This window comes from Chaetura pelagica, unplaced genomic scaffold, assembly GCF_000747805.2.
Source record: "Chaetura pelagica isolate M959 unplaced genomic scaffold, ChaPel_1.0 scaffold13, whole genome shotgun sequence".
Lineage (NCBI taxonomy): Eukaryota > Metazoa > Chordata > Aves > Apodiformes > Apodidae > Chaetura > Chaetura pelagica.
In genome coordinates this window covers 73,455-91,300 of record NW_009954543.1, presented here as the reverse complement: position 1 = coordinate 91,300, position 17,846 = coordinate 73,455, and the positions used below count along the sequence as shown (strand labels likewise).

The window sequence follows — 17,846 nt, the reverse complement described above, 5'->3', positions numbered from 1 at the left end:
TACTAATACACAACTCTCCCTTTCACCTCCTTCCTTCTTTACACTCTCTATCTCTGAATGTGATCTAGTCACTGCTTAGGTGGGAACTTTTCAAGAACATCCAGAATGCCAGGGAAGGGGCATTATTCACACAGTTATATTTTGCATCTGATTCGTTGCTTCAAGACGAGTAAGGGGTTCAGTTCTGTTTCCAATGCCATCCTGCCAAAGAGACATATGACTAAAAATGCTGATCAGCTCTAGCCTTTAAGGAAAATCTTGGCATGCACTTACAGGAAGAGAAGTTTGAAGTTACTGCAGTGGTGAAAATCTTGGTTGTATACTTTTATTCCTCCCAAACCCCTGGAACATAAGTGGGTCTAAGATTCTGTATTTCCCAGTAACAAATATGGGGAGCATTGCTGTGCGCTTTACATGTAAATATTCTTTTGTAAAAACACAGCTGAAATTCTGAGTTGTTATATTCCTATATTTGTAACATGCAAAGTATTTCGGGATGCTTCAGTTTGAACTTTGCTCTATAAACATGATTCAGTAGTAGGGTGCACAATTTGCAAAACATATTATATAGTAGTTTTATTTCCAATCTAACAAGTGCTGGGAATTTTAAAGTTTACTTTGTGGTTGTTTATAAAACACGTTTATGAGAGCTCAGTATCTTTTGTACCAGGGAGCCTACAGGAAAGCTGAGGGGCTTTTCACCAGAGAGGGCAGTGGTAGGACATGGGGTAATAGTTTTAAATTGAAAGAGGGGAGATTTAGGTTAGACATTAGGAATAAATTCTTCACCATTAGGGTAGTAAGGCACTGGAATAGGTTGCCCATTGAGGTTGTGGAAGTCCCCTCCTTGGAGGTGTTTAAAGGCCAGGTTGGATGAGGCTTGTGCAGCCTGGTGTAGTGTGAGGTGTCCCTGCTCATAGCAGGGAGGCTGGAACTTGATATCTGTAAGGTCCCTTCCAACTTTAACCATTCTGTGATTTTGTGGTTCTCTCCTCTCAAAGCTAAGTAGAATTCATCACGTAAGCAAAGAACAGTCTGTTAGATACCAACTTATATTAGGTTTTTCAGGTCAGTGTTTTCAAATTTTTAAGTTGTAAATGGCTTTACCAAACATTTTATGTAACAATTCTGAAAGCCCATGTAGCAGTTTTTCTAATTAGCTTATTTAGCCTAGTTTTAGAGTAACATTAGCTGTTTCATCACTGTTAAGCTATTTTGAGTATTCTTTGTGGCACCATCAATAAGACAAGAATTCATAGAGTTCCTTAATCATACAGATTACTCATCATTGCCAGCTCATAACAGAAGCCTGAAATGCTCATTAAAGTTGTCTGATGTGAATCAAAAGTTAGCATAGTAGCAGAATTAAAAGACAAGAAAATAGCATTGTATTAGAAAAAAAAAAAAGAAATTATTGAAAACCTGCTTAGTGAAACCTCCAGGCTTATATATAAGTCAGTACTCTGAGTTTGTTTTATATGGAAAATAAAATTAGGCTTCTGGAGTGGAGAATTGGTCTGAAAGAATTTGCGATCATGCCTGAAATGTAATAAGGTGGGGTTTTTGTTTACAGTGAGCTAAAGGAACTTGCTGCATGTTCTTGCCTGGTCTGGTAGCTTATTTTTTAAATTGGCTAATTATTAATCACTGTCCAAACTTGATCCTTTGCCCTTTGCTTTGTACCTTTCCATCACAACAATAAAAAGGTCGTCTCCCCGTCTTCCACAAGCTGTTTGATTCCCACAGGCAGTTGTTATGCCATGCTGTTTGAAGCATTGAGGCCCACATTCTCATCTCACCAAGTCTGTTTTTTCATGAGTGCAATTATGATGCTTCCATTGGAGTTGTGTGTTGATGCCAACATAATTCAGAGAAGAATCAAGTCATGATCTGGTCACTGTTAGAACAAGAATATGTATGGTCAAACGTTCTTCTTCAAAATGCCTTAGAATGCAGAGCAGCGCTATTAGCAGATATCTGCTGGGATGTCGCAGTTGTTAATCTTTATCTAAAAATATGTTAGCTTTTTCTGGAAACAAATTTAGAATAAGCTATAGTCTCTGAAAAACACCCTAAAGAAGATAAATGAATTGAGGCTTGATACCATTTTCATACTGCAGAATTTAAATGAGAAGATGGTGTGAGCTAGTGGATTGAGCTTATCTCTATTTTTGGTTTTGCCACTGGCTGCTTGGTTGACCCAAGGCACAAAAAGGCAAAATGACTTGCCTAAGTTTCACACCCACAAAACAGGAATAACTACGTTCTTCTGCTTTTTAAAGTGTAGTGAGATCTGTGGATGAAAGAAATCATACAAGAGCTACTATTACTATTTCTTACCAAGGCTGTGTGACACAACTGTTCTTTACTGAATGGCACATAATTTTAGAAGTGTGTGTGCAGTACCCTGGCACTGGCTGAATAGGACCTTCGTCAGCTGAGTTTTGTAGCCTGGTGTAGTGTGAGGTGTCCCTGCTCATAGCAGGGAGGCTGGAACTTGATATCTGTAAGGTCCCTTCCAACTTTAACCATTCTGTGATTTTGTGGTTCTCTCCTCTCAAAGCTAAGTAGAATTCATCACGTAAGCAAAGAACAGTCTGTTAGATACCAACTTATATTAGGTTTTTCAGGTCAGTGTTTTCAAATTTTTAAGTTGTAAATGGCTTTACCAAACATTTTATGTAACAATTCTGAAAGCCCATGTAGCAATTTTTCTAATTAGCTTATTTAGCCTAGTTTTAGAGTAACATTAGCTGTTTCATCACTGTTAAGCTATTTTGAGTATTCTTTGTGGCACCATCAATAAGACAAGAATTCATAGAGTTCCTTAATCATACAGATTACTCATCATTGCCAGCTCATAACAGAAGCCTGAAATGCTCATTAAAGTTGTCTGATGTGAATCAAAAGTTAGCATAGTAGCAGAATTAAAAGACAAGAAAATAGCATTGTATTAGAAAAAAAAAAAAGAAATTATTGAAAACCTGCTTAGTGAAACCTCCAGGCTTATATATAAGTCAGTACTCTGAGTTTGTTTTATATGGAAAATAAAATTAGGCTTCTGGAGTGGAGAATTGGTCTGAAAGAATTTGCGATCATGCCTGAAATGTAATAAGGTGGGGTTTTTGTTTACAGTGAGCTAAAGGAACTTGCTGCATGTTCTTGCCTGGTCTGGTAGCTTATTTTTTAAATTGGCTAATTATTAATCACTGTCCAAACTTGATCCTTTGCCCTTTGCTTTGTACCTTTCCATCACAACAATAAAAAGGTCGTCTCCCCGTCTTCCACAAGCTGTTTGATTCCCACAGGCAGTTGTTATGCCATGCTGTTTGAAGCATTGAGGCCCACATTCTCATCTCACCAAGTCTGTTTTTTCATGAGTGCAATTATGATGCTTCCATTGGAGTTGTGTGTTGATGCCAACATAATTCAGAGAAGAATCAAGTCATGATCTGGTCACTGTTAGAACAAGAATATGTATGGTCAAACGTTCTTCTTCAAAATGCCTTAGAACGCAGAGCAGCGCTATTAGCAGATATCTGCTGGGATGTCGCAGTTGTTAATCTTTATCTAAAAATATGTTAGCTTTTTCTGGAAACAAATTTAGAATAAGCTATAGTCTCTGAAAAACACCCTAAAGAAGATAAATGAATTGAGGCTTGATACCATTTTCATACTGCAGAATTTAAATGAGAAGATGGTGTGAGCTAGTGGATTGAGCTTATCTCTATTTTTGGTTTTGCCACTGGCTGCTTGGTTGACCCAAGGCACAAAAAGGCAAAATGACTTGCCTAAGTTTCACACCCACAAAACAGGAATAACTACGTTCTTCTGCTTTTTAAAGTGTAGTGAGATCTGTGGATGAAAGAAATCATACAAGAGCTACTATTACTATTTCTTACCAAGGCTGTGTGACACAACTGTTCTTTACTGAATGGCACATAATTTTAGAAGTGTGTGTGCAGTACCCTGGCACTGGCTGAATAGGACCTTCGTCAGCTGAGTTTTGTGGCCTTCATTCTTTGGTCCACAGCCATCATTACTTTGGCTTCTGATGGTGAAAATAGCAATAAATTATAGATGTTGCTGTTAATAAACATTATTCATCTACACCTTGTTCCCTGAAACCTTACAGTTACTCATTGTTGCAAACAACCTGCCAGATGCTGCTGTGGGCAAACAGGTTTACCTGAGCAACCCTTTTCCATATATATAAGGTATCTATATTTCTAAAAAAACTGTTATATTTTTATTTAAAAATTGTTTAAACATTTCCCAACAGAATGTTCCTGGCTCTGCCTCTCTGGAAACAAAATGAGTGCCACTAGCTCTATGTGTGAGCCTTCTGGGGTTTCTCTGTTGTCACTCACACAAAATAAACCTGGCTAGGTACCATACCCTCACACCAAGATCTTGGGTCCTTTATTAGTAAGCATCCCTACTTAGAGTCTGCATCTCTACCTGCATCTGTCCAATAAACTGTAACTACTGATAAAGCACAGACCCTTAATGGGAATTTGGAACTTGTTTGGCTTCACTAGCTTAAAATTTAGATTTCTCTTATTTCCTAATGATCCTGTTGGAACTGAAAATTAATGGGAAAAAGTTTGCTTTTTCCTGAGAATTTTCAGTAAATCAGGCTGTACTCTGTCATGAATTCCATACAGTTTGCAAACACCAATATGCCCTGGCATGTGCAGCATAAACTCAGTAAGTAATATACACATATTCTTCATATCTTTTTCAAAAAGCACTCGGTAGTTACTTGCTAGTGCAGAAGCATGTTGCCTTTTTTTTTGAACTGGAGGGTGGCAATTTTGAAACTGTTGCACAATTTGTTGTTAAAATAATCTTATAAATTGACAGGGCTGAAGTTAATGTCTTCTTCATTAGGAGAGATTCTTCTGCATTCTTTCAGCCTACTCCCCTTCCCCACTTTCTTTCCTGCAGGTTTTTGGAAAGTTGTCTGAGCTAAGTATCATTGACTGAACATGTTGATAATACATCATACACGCGTGCTGGGAGCTTGTTTGTAACTTAAGAGACAGAAGGAATTCCTTTTTAAATCTTCTGCCTAGAATGTACAGCTTGAGGATGCAGAAATTTTGGTGATCTTAGTGTTGCAAACATAGCTTTGAGTTCTGTATTTTAATAAAGGCTACTAGTTCTTCCACATAGTCTCAGTGGTGTCTTTCCTTCCTTTCAATTTTTGCTGCAGATAGCAAAGCATCTGGTAGGGTTAACAAAATTACAGCTTGTTTTGTTTTTTTTCCAAAATGGAAATTAAACCAGAATATACTCTGGGTGGGTCTCTGCTTGTATTAGTGTGTCTGGTTCTGGGCATCCATCCCCAGAAGGTTGGAAATGTAATTGGAGTGTGTTCAAGAAACAAAAAAAATGCTGATAAGCTTAAAGCTTGATTTGTAAGAGAAAAACTTAAAAAAGAAAATGTTAAATACAAACAGTGCAGCTGAGCGACAGCAGAGGGGAGGAAGGTTTTGAAAACAATCTACAATTTTGTCCATCAAAAAACTGAAAAATTACTTTGGGTGATTCAAGAAGGTATCATTAGATGTAGTGACATTAAACAATATGCAAACTTGATCTGAATGTTACAGTGAAGCAACATGAGCAATGAGACCTATGGTTTTATTATTTATCTGTATTGAGTTAGCAGTGAGGAATCCCAGTCAGGCATGAAGTGCTTCTTTTCCTGTAGAAAAATGAAACATGAACAAAATAAATGAATTCCCTCTCTTGAGTAATAAACAAGAAGCTTGACTGGGTGGCATATAAGGAATAAACTTAAACTGGAGGGATGTGGAGCAGGGACCTGGAAAGGTCTTTTGAGACTTTGGGTCTTACTGGTTGGCTGTTGGACCATTTAGGGTTGTAAGAATGTAACTCTTATTTTGAAGATGCTTGCTATTTTCAGTCAGTAACGCATGTAAATATTGCTTTAAATTAAAATAGCCTTACTACGCGATTGCCAAAAGCTGGAGAAACTGTCCTTGGACAGAAGTTTTTCATTGGTTTTGGTGGGAAAGGAGCCAACCAGTGTGTCCAGTCTGCTCGACTTGGGGCAAAGACCTCACTGATCTGCAAGGTAAGCACTGGCTTGCTCTTGGACTATAGCTGAACTAACTGTTCATGAGAATTCCAGTAAACCCTTCCAGAATTATTATCTTTTAAAAATCCTTTTCTAATTCCCTTTTCTTGTCCTTATTTCAGCTATAAATATAAGCATGGAGGAGGCTGTTCTAAGAATACTGTCAGAAGAAAAGTCTAGTTGGCTATAGATCTGGCAGAAATTGCACATAAAAGAGGACTGCAAAATTTAGATTGATGTACCATGGAAAAGACAAGTGGAGAGAATTTGAGATGTTCAAAATCCAAGTAATCTTGATTAGCCCCTCCTCTTAATGTTCCCCACTGTTACAAAGGTGAGGGAGTCATTGATGACATTCAGGTGCTAGGCACTATAGTCAATCTGAAATTTATTTTGTAGGTGATTAAAAATCAGACGCTGACAAGCCAGTAACAGATTTCAGAAGGAATATAAAACTTTGTGCTTCAAGGTTTAAATAATTATCTCATTATTTGAGATCAAGATGAAATGTTCATATTCAAGTCCTAGCACCTTTGCATGCTATAGGATTTTTTTGCCTACTCTTCTGAAACATCTGATACACAGCAGCTCTAAGGACTGGCTCACAGACCATCAGGCTGATTCAGCTTGGCAGATGTTATATTCTTACAATGCGTTTATTTCATTTTTGTCATTAATCATGAGTTTTGAGAGATCGTTACTAAGTTTAAGATCGAATTTTCTCTTTCTGTTGCCTTATTGTCTATCCTGTTCTAACTGTAAATGAAATTTCAAATTAACTGGACATACTTTGTTTCTGCCATAGCTGCCGAGGATGATAAATTTGTGGGATTATTGTCTGTCAGGGATTTTTTGAGAAGTACTGGAAACATCTCAAGAAAGCCTTTCTCACTGGTTTTCCAGTCCAATAGTTAGGCTGAAGAATGGTAACTCTAAATCTAAATTACACTTGCAAGCATTTCTGTGGGTCATTATTACTAGCTATTCTACAGTGTGAGTTTTTTTTAATATTGGCAATGTTTGTGCTTCTGTAATATTGTATGTGCTTGATCATCTTTGCATTCAAGAATGATCAGATTCAAGTACAAGATGAACTGGCAATGAATTCCCTGCTAGCATTTCCTGGTAAATGTTAAAGGATTTTTTTCCACTGAAAGTGTGAATTTTGTTTTATTTTTTAAATGGTATAGCCTTTGCTCAGTGCGTACATGTTTCTGGAGACATTTGCATTCTTAATACAATTTAGCAGTTACTATAATTTTTTATTACTTTCCAAAATCATATTTATGTTCTTTCAGTAAAACCTAGTCTTCTTTCTTTCTGATATTAGAGAAAAGAAACAGCAGAGATCTAGTCTTCAGATCTATAAATGTTAGTATTTTGTATGTGTTTTATTTTAAAAGTTAGTTTGTTGTTTTTTTTTTTTAATTTAAAATGCACTTTATAGCCTTACAAAAGGGTCTCAAAATAGTAATCAGCTATACATCTTATATCTGCGTAGGTCAATGGGATGTAGTAGGAAGTTTCTTGCTGAATAAACTAAGAAGAGTCAGGCAGTAATGAGCCATTACAAATTTAATTATTTTTACTTTAACAAGTCATCTGATTTATTCAGTGGTTCTTCAAGCCGGATTGCCTCACACACACACACACACACACACACTCCGTGCTCAACAACATGTTTATATTTTGGTTGTAATTCCCAACATTTTTTATCCAGGACAGTTGCAAGAATTGCTTCTACAATTTGAAGTTCAGGGAATGGAATCAATATTAGTAAGAGGACCATGGCATCCTCTTAGGAGAACTGTAATTCAGACAGAGGATGTCATCAGCAAGAGTAGAGGTAGACATCTCAGATGAAATGAGAAGGTTTTCATCATACTTCAGAGCTTTAAAACACAAAAGAGAGCCAGTGAATCTCTGCTGAGTGTTTAAGAAAGGGAGTTTTACAATGATTTACGGTTCTGCCTAGAGATGCCACAGAATGCATTGGATTTTAACGTAAAATCCAGGTACTGAGTTTGAGCAGTGGCAATGCAGGGGCTAACTTTCCTCCTGGATGTCTTTGCAAGTGGCCATTGTTACTGTGGGTTATCAATCTGTATCATAGTATCAGCCTTAAGCTCCCCTCCTCAGTTTGCTCAGTACAGTAAAACCATGTGTTGATGGAATAGTTGCCACTTTTAAAAGTCAAGAAAGAACTGTTCAGGGAAATGTAAAGGATCACTGTCAGGGAACTAAGGGATCAAAGCAGATAAATTAATTACTCATGTTCATACAAGAGCCCTGCTGCAGTGCTGAAAAATGCACAGTGGGCTTGAGAGATTGCAAAGTCCCCAGTGTATTAACTTTTTCCCTTTTTGTTTTTGGTTTGGTTTGGTGGTGCTGTTGTTTTGGTTGGTTGGTTTTGGGTTGGTTTTTTTGTAGTGGCCATTACAAAAAAAATCTGTTCAATATCCTTGATCCTTGGTCTGAAAGACATTGTATGTGCTGAAAAAAAGTCCTGGTTTACTTCTGAGAAGCAATTTGGAATGATCCTCACTGGACATTGATGTCACTAGCCATCATGATGCTGGATATACTAAATTCTACTGAAGCCCCAGTTGCATTTGATTCCTCCTTGGAAATAGGAAGTGCTGTATTGCCATGCTATGGAGTCTTCTCTCATTAGTTGGTCTGTAAGCCAAATTTAAGTTAAAGTGCTGGAAGCCTGAATTGTCACTTTATTGTAAGAACACAGCTATATCTCAGAATGTCACAGATACCTTTTTTCCTTTTTTATTACAGTTTTAACTTGTCTTTAATATCTGTTTAATTCCCTAATGAAGAAAAAGAGGAAACACTCTCAAAAAAAGAACATTTAGAATAGATTAAACAAACAATTGTCAAGAGTCAAGAGGTACTTGTTTTTGTTGTAATTAATTACCAGGTACAGATTAATTTGATTCTCTAAGTTACTAAAATTATAGCTGCTATTATGCTAGCCAGCTCCCCATGATCAACGTGGAAAACATGATAGTAAGCAGGGAAAATTCAGCCTGAAAAATACTGATGTGATTCCACTCATTCTAATATGCAAACTCTGTGACCATAATGCTTGTACTAACGGCTGTTATTGTTAAGAACACAAGAAAGAAGAAATGCAGTTTCAGCACATACAATGTTCTGTGGTCAGCAGACTAAGACATTTATTTTCTGTTCACCCATTAGTACATCTAACAGGGTCTGTGCAAAAGCAGAAAATATTTAAAAGAATGTTATATATTTTGACATGGTCAGTAAATATGCCTTTAATCTAAAATGAGTCTGATGCCCAATACTCTTGTCTTCCTTGAGGGTAAAGCCTGAATGGAAAAATAAGCCCTTCAAATGAACAAGGATTAACTGGGTTGGATGCTAACGAACTAACATGGAAAAAAGCTTCCAGAGGAAAAGGACCTCCTTCGAGACCCCTCCAAGGGCTTCCCTCCAGCATGAGATGTCTTGCTGTGAGCAAAAGTACCACGGCTGATCTCAGTTGTTTAGACAGTTGAACAATAAGGGATGCCTGTCTGTCAGTTATGTAGGACTCAGAGCTGAAGGAAGGAAGTTTCAGTTGAGCTTTTGGAAAATGGTTGTGAAATACTCAGTTGCTGAAACAACTAAGCAAATCCTGAGATTTTTTTATAGCAGCTTTTTAACAGCAAGGGAGGGAGAAGGTGATACTATCAGGTGGAACACATTCCAGTAGTACAAGTGTTAGGCTGCAGAGCTGAGCACGACTCAGGTTTAAATTGCAGATGGCTGCAGTCATCCAGGCTAAAGCAGTCAGCTTCTGACAACCCGCCCGGTCTGGCAAACTGGGAGTAGTCAGAGATACAGAAATACTCTAGTATGCAAACAATGAATAACACATTGACCAACTTAAATGTTGATGGTGGTTTTTTTTTTTTCTTTTTCCATGTACTAGATAGAGGAATGTTCCATCTGGTTAGACTGTTTTGACCTAAGTTGCTGTCCTCCTTTGGTAAAAGACTGGGGCCATCTCTAATGATGCTTTAGAAAAATCCCTTATGGAGGTTGTAGGAAATGAAAGTATGTTTCAGAATGTGGTTGTGCAATAGAATATGTGGGGAAAAGATCATCCATCTAAGACACTTTAAATTTTATCATTCTGAATTGCAGTGTTTAATTGTTGTGATCATTAGCTAGTTCTCAGGTGTTCTCCAAGCTGTCTAAAGGAGTGAACTCATAAACAGACTAATTTCTAACAGCAGGCAGTAGAGGCAGCTGCTTTGTACTTCCAGTAACTCAAATGCACTGTTAGCTATTCAGTGCTATTTTATGAAATGATGGATCATTAGGCTTCTTATGTCATTCCTTCATTATCTAGACCATGACCATGATTTGGCTTCTAAACCGCAAGATTTTTTTTCTCTTGCAAAAATACTTCCTGTAGCATTGGTAAATATCATCATGTATCATCATAGTCTTTGATACCACACAGACCCACGACTTACTCTTGGAAGTGGGAGCACACACTATGCATGCTGAAGACAGGATAAAACTGTTGAACTAAAAACTATGTTTGTTTTATAAATGTATCTTAAATGCTATTTTGACATTAAGCATCTTATACGATCTTTTTCTCCATATACCTCATCTCCTTTGTTCAGCTTGTGTGATTTAACAAAAGGAAACGTTTATTCATCTTAAACAGCAAGCAGAATTCTGTGCAGCTAAAAGGATCAGTGGAGCTGAAATTACAAGCTCTCTAACTTGCTGCTAGAAAAACAATAGAGCATAACTTCACTCCCTTGTTCAACTTGGTCTGCTGTTGCTGGATAAAACAAAAAAAATTGTTGTAAACATTTTCGTAAACAGTACATCTAGTACTGAGAATTACACAAATCAGCAATGCCATGTTTATTGTCACTTTCTAGACCATAACCACAGTTTGATATTTTTCCAGCAAGGAAATTTGAGATAGACACTTTGAAGCTGAATAATGATCCAGGAGTACAAGATTCAGTACACTTCCAGATTTTACAGTGCCCAGAAAGCTCCAGTGTGAAAAGAACGTAGTGGTTGTGTGAGAATGCAACTTAAATATAGCAACATGGGTGTAGGGATGAATTTTGTAAAAGAGGAAGAAAAAACTTTGGAACACTATTTCAATTGTTTATTAATATATTTTACTATTATTTATTAGATTATTAGTTGTTTAATAATAAGGCAAACTGCTGCAAATCAAAATGTTGTATTCAAAATACATTAGAGCATTCTGTTGTCTAAAGACAATTTATCAATCCTCTTACCTTGCAGTATAGAAAATCTACCCTTTTATCTTTTGTATAGGTTGGCAAGGATTCCTTTGGCAATGATTACATTGAAAATTTGAAGAAGAATAGTGTTTCTACAGGTACAATTTTCTTTAACGAAGTCTTTTGTATTATTTTTCAGCTTTTAAAATTGGTAGTGGCAGGTTTCTTATTTTATTGCCTTATTGGATATGGTTTGCTATTCAGAACTATGAATAATTGTTTTGACACAACTGGCAGGAATAAATGAAGATAGGTGAGAATATGGGGACTTCTGAAATCAGCTGTACCACTAAAAATAAAATGTAATGTTATTACCTCTAAATCTCAGATCGTTATATCAGTACAAGCTACCTGAAGATCCCTTGCTGTTTTGCAGTTGCTTAGGCTGGCATTAATGATGGTAGTGCTTGGTGAGATATTGAAAAATCCAGTCTGATTATTCATTCTCAGTTTCACATTGAGGGAGGTATAGAATGGAAATACATTTGTCACTTCAGTACATTTCGCCTCTCATATGTGAAATGTCACGTGCAGTCATTTTAGAGACTACAGCTGATGTTTGTTAATACACATACACAGGAATCAATGTTAAAAGGCTTTTGGGAAAGGGAAAATTAAGCATTCACAATATCCTATATTTTTGCACCTTTGTAATCCTAATCCTCTCTCTTCTGTAAATGTGTTGTTGTGTGCTGCTCTAGTACATGATCACATTTTTGTCTACAAGACTCTTTTCTCCTTCAGGATGGATAAGGGTGGACTGATGCAATCACTAAATGACAGTTCAATATTCTGTTTATGATTTCTGCTTAGTGTGCAGCAACAAGCTTCATTTAACACATTATTCAAATCCTGCTTTAAAGACAGAACTATCAGAATTTTGTGGGCTTTTTTATTATGCTTATCAGTATAGCATCAAAATATTTCACAAATGTATGTACTGGTTTATTTGCATATCATTCAACTTACACAAGAAACCATCAAGGATACCATAAAACCAGTTTCTGTTAGTAAACAGTTCTGTATCTCTCCAAAGCATGCCTACCTCATGAATAAAGTCTTTGATCATGTAAATAAAGGTACTGTAAGGCATGGCACTTAATGAAAGTGTGCTTTCCTCAAGGAATCTTCAATCTTATGTTTTGTTATTTAAATAGTTAAGCTCATAATCTTAACATAAATTTTTTAATAGTCTTTACAGGAGCTGAAGAAAAACGTAGGAAAAATTTTCAGAAATTCCATCTTATTGCACTTCACTGATACCTAGATCATTTAGGCCCAAGGTGCCAATTTCTGCTGACTGATTTAATAATATCTCAGAATGGTGTTTCATTGTCACCTCCTATGTTGATCAGCCATGGAGAAAAGCAGAAGTTATTGCTGGTGAGGCTGGTCCAGGATCCCAGCTTGCATTCACAGATTTGGAGACAGGCAATTGAGTGTGCACACACCTTTTTGCTTAAGACCATCCTATTTCAGTCCCTATTTTTTAATCTCAGTTTAATCCTTGTCTAGCATATCCCTTTTGTTATGCATAAGGATACTGAGTGCTAGATGAAAATCCTTGCCATAATGCCCATTCTGCCAACTTTCATACCCTGGATTCTTGTCATATGGCTTATTTGTTTATGTTGCTCTTCTGTTTCCTTACATACCACCTTACCTCTTTTCTTTCCAATTCCAATCAGTTTCATAATTTTTCCCTTTCCCACTCTTTCTGTCTTCCACAACCTATCAGCCGTCAGTGCTGCTCAGGCCATTTAGACCTTTTCTGATGAGTTACTCTCTCTCCCACTTTTAAAATGCGCATCTTGCTGCTCATGCTGCGTATTTTCTGCAGAGAGAGCATTGAGAGCACAGAAGACACCACTTCTTTGCTTTCAATTTCAGTATGCAGGCCTAGCTCATAGTGAAAAGAAGCTATAATTGCAAGGAAAGTTCTTCTCTGATCGTTGTAACTCTGAGCTAGGTAAGAGTGCCTCCAGGGTGCTTACCTGCAATACTGTAACAAAACTGAAGGACTATGACGTTATTTATTTTTTCCAGCCTTGTTCAAATTTGAGCACAATTTTAAACTGGCCACAAAACACGCATCTTGAGAAAGAAGCCAACTTTTCCCAGCATTGTTCATGTTCTAAAATGTTACGGCACCAGTTTCTTAAACGGAAGGTCACCAGAATTGCTCTCAAAGAAAACAGTATATTTTTCTCAAATAGAATTATTGGGGGAAAATCCTCCAACGTTTTGGACAGCTTTATACTACAAATCTACCTAAAATACTCCCAGCTGTCGTAAGAAGTTTCAGACCACTGGTTAATATCTGACAAATTTGCTGACAGTTGCAAACAGGTTCTTACAGTAGTAAATATGGAACAATCTTTATAATAAACAGTGCTGCCAGACTCACTTCTAGTTAATTTATCTGAATAATAATCCAAAGAGGAAACATACAGCCTCACCACTGCCTTCATAGCATATTAATATTACTGCTGAAATGCAAATGTACAGATAATTAAATCCTGTGTTTTTAAAATATTTTAGTTTTCTCCTGCTTTGACTCTATTGTTTCATTGGATAAAAGAAATATTTCCATGTAGGAGTAGAGCTCTTGCGAAGGCTGTATAAATAACATGCGTTCTCTAAAGCAGAGATGTAGCCAAATTAAAGAATGTTGGACTTGCTTTTTCTGTATTGTGGGTGTAAATTAACACTTTTTGTTGTTGTTAGCTTCTCTGGCATTGTTGCACATGAAAGAGTAATTAGCATTTTTAAATTGCTGGAGGTTATGGGTTCATTTTAGATTTAATTCAATTAAACTGCATCACATGCTATTGGATGAAAGTAACGTATTGAACTAATGCCTGCTGTAACTTTTCCCTTTCTTAGCATTTGTAGGTCAGACTACAGATGCTGCTACTGGAACTGCTTCAATTATTGTCAACAGTGAAGGTACCGATTTCTACCCTGAATTGTCCTAATTTTTCTGCCTCTGTGGCCATAAAAGAAACCTTTGCCTCGTCACTGTTAATTGTGGAACTATTTTTTCTACAGTTTTCATTTTTTTCATGATCCTATTCACACTTTGTTGCACATCTTTTTATTACGGGTGATGTAGGAGTAGGTGCTCAAAAGCAGCATAATCAGGTGCTTAATTTAGCAGTGTGGTAGCTGTAATTCAGTTTGCCAGCTGATAGATCTAGTTTTACATAGGCCAGAACACACAGTGTAGCAGAAGGTAAAAGCTCTCCTTTTCCACCACAACTTACCTAGCACTTTTACTATGAGGAAAGGGTTTGCCTCCTCAGCACACTGCATCATTATGCCTTGAAACAGGAGAATTTATTTCCTTTAGTGTAAGTAGAAATATTTGTGTTGATCTTGTAATATTACCACAATTCTTGATCTCAGTTGCATCTGCAGTGATAAATACATAATGAAATGGCATATTTGTTTTTTCTGTGGTAATTTTTCTCAGCCTGTGCCTTTGCCCTCATTGCAGGGGAAGAAGAAAAGAAGGTTTGGCTTGTTTTCATATTCTTCAGGATTGCTGAATTGTCCTCTGAAAACTTTGTATTTATCTTTTCCTCAAGAAAGTTATGCTATTGAGAGCTCATAGGAGAAGCATATGTGTCTGGACCAAAATTTAGAACTCAGGACCAATAATATTTATGCAAACATAACAAATTAAGTGTGATTTATTCATTTTTGGTGCATCTAAGAGGCTTAATTTGAACAGTTATCAGAGTTTAGCTGACACATCAACTTAACAAGCTCCTGTGTAACCTGATTGTGGTACATTGGGTTACAGCTCAAAATGGGAAAGGAAACACGATTATTCACTGCAGGAGAAAACCTAGGAAGGAGCTGTGACTAAAGGCAAGTCTACACAGGAACATTCAGGAAAATTAGGCAAATTAGGAGATACGAATTTCATTCTCCCTAAGTAAGATGAATCGAAACCTTGCATGACAGCTCTAATTCAGAAATAAGATATATTTATACATTAAATAAACTGGATACCTGCCTCCTACTTCCTTCTCTTGGTTTGGGTCAGCAGGTAAATTAGCAAAACAACTCTTAAGAACTTCTTTTTTATGCCACATACAGTCACTACTCTGGCCTCTATAAATGGGACAGATGGTGAGAATCCAGTAGCAGGCTCCCAGGCCTCAATGTTTTGTACATGTAACCATGTCATTATGCCTTGAAACAGGAGAATTTATTTCCTTTAGTGTAAGTAGAAATATTTGTGTTGATCTTGTAATATTACCACAATTCTTGATCTCAGTTGCATCTGCAGTGATGAATACATAATGAAATGGCATATTTGTTTTTTCTGTGGTAATGTTTCTCAGCCTGTGCCTTTGCCCTCATTGCAGGGGAAGAAGAAAAGAAGGTTTGGCTTGTTTTCATATTCTTCAGGATTGCTGAATTGTCCTCTGAAAACTTTGTATTTATCTTTTCCTCAAGAAAGTTATGCTATTGAGAGCTCATAGGAGAAGCATATGTGTCTGGACCAAAATTTAGAACTCAGGACCAATAATATTTATGCAAACATAACAAATTAAGTGTGATTTATTCATTTTTGGTGCATCTAAGAGGCTTAATTTGAACAGTTATCAGAGTTTAGCTGACACATCAACTTAACAAGCTCCTGTGTAACCTGATTGTGGTACATTGGGTTACAGCTCAAAATGGGAAAGGAAACACGATTATTCACTGCAGGAGAAAACCTAGGAAGGAGCTGTGACTAAAGGCAAGTCTACACAGGAACATTCAGGAAAATTAGGCAAATTAGGAGATACGAATTTCATTCTCCCTAAGTAAGATGAATCGAAACCTTGCATGACAGCTCTAATTCAGAAATAAGATATATTTATACATTAAATAAACTGGATACCTGCCTCCTACTTCCTTCTCTTGGTTTGGGTCAGCAGGTAAATTAGCAAAACAACTCTTAAGAACTTCTTTTTTATGCCACATACAGTCACTACTCTGGCCTCTATAAATGGGACAGATGGTGAGAATCCAGTAGCAGGCTCCCAGGCCTCAATGTTTTGTACATGTAACCATGTTTTGCACTAGGCTTTCTGTGCAGAATAGCTGAATAAGAAGCATCTTGTTACTTCTCAATTCATATGCAAGGTAAACATGATCTAAACTTAAAATTTTAACAGGATGCATTTTTCTGAAAGATAAAGAACAAAACCATTTTGTGGATCTAAAACCTTTATAAGCACAAGGAAAGAGACTGTTCAATGCTGTGAGGTTCACCATGGGCTATCTTAGATGTTGGTGTCAGTATGAAGGATCTCCAATACTCTTGTGATTCACAGAGTGAGATGAATAATGTATCACGTCATATAGCTTGCTTCTTTCAGAAACTAAAAATCCTAAATTCTGTTACCAATTTTCAGATTCAGATTTCAAAATCATATTTTATTTAAAATCTAGTAGAAGAGAAAACCTGGTCAGAACTGTGCTAGAAAGCAAACAGATGCACAGAACTGGTAAGTGTTCTGGTTGTTACTTCTCTCTAAAACCATCTGGTGCCCGAATTGAGTAAATTGCAATAAAATAGCAGTACTTACGTGCTTTGCTGTTGCAAGAGACACTGTGGGTTTTTTTTTCCCTCTAGAAACCTGGTGGATTTGACCTAAACAGGTTTTACAGCACTTTTCAAAGGGCTTGTCTAAACATGCATGTTTTACCATAGTACTTGTGGTACTGCTGAAACACCACAGCATTCAATGTAAAGCAGTTTTTGCTAGTTCAAATTATACCTAAAAGGGAAGATTTGAAGCTGGAGGTGATGATAGTGTTTTATGTTATGGCAACGAGGGACAAGTAAAAAACATCAATATCATGTCTTTAAATTGCCAAGTTTTAATTGTTGTAGTTTCACACACGCTTCACATCACCTGCATTTCATCTTACCAGTTCTTTACAAGTACCTGTATTTAGGAAGAATACAGTCATCTAAGTAAAATCACAGGCAGAAGGAGTGATATTCAAGTAGAGGGGGCAAACTAGGATGGATGAATGAAGGCAAAGAAAGCTGTAGAGAGCAGAGTCAGAGAAGGCTCTGAAGTAAACTTTCCCTGATACTATCTTTGTCTGTCTAGCTGGTGCTGCAGAATTTCTGGGAAGATTTTTACTGGTTACTGAATTGCACAGATATAACTCATCTGATACTGTAATTGACAAAGTATCGTACTTTTGAAAATTATCAGGCACATTTTATATTCTCAAAGTTGCATTATATTCTAGGACAATTCAGTACAGTTTCAATAAAAGATAGGTTAAATTTCTGCTTTCATGGAAAATGGTGGAGAGATGTTTAATAAATTTATAGTGCTGCACTGGAAAATGTGCAGCCAAGAGACACTGCAAAGGTCCTCTCTGGGCTGGTCTCAGAAGTCTGTGTAGAG

At 36.8% G+C, this 17,846-nt stretch overlaps 1 protein-coding gene across 1 annotated transcript in view; it reads left to right on the top strand.

The window, feature by feature from the left end:
* The window catches only part of RBKS (ribokinase), a 71,911-nt gene that overhangs the window by 14,175 nt on the left and 39,890 nt on the right, over positions 1-17,846 (top strand). Inside the window, exons 3-5 of the mRNA XM_010004955.1 lie at positions 5,974-6,106; positions 11,450-11,513; positions 14,302-14,364. Of these exons, the coding sequence (XP_010003257.1) occupies positions 5,974-6,106; positions 11,450-11,513; positions 14,302-14,364 (260 nt within the window). The remainder of the gene's footprint in view (positions 1-5,973; positions 6,107-11,449; positions 11,514-14,301; positions 14,365-17,846) is intronic.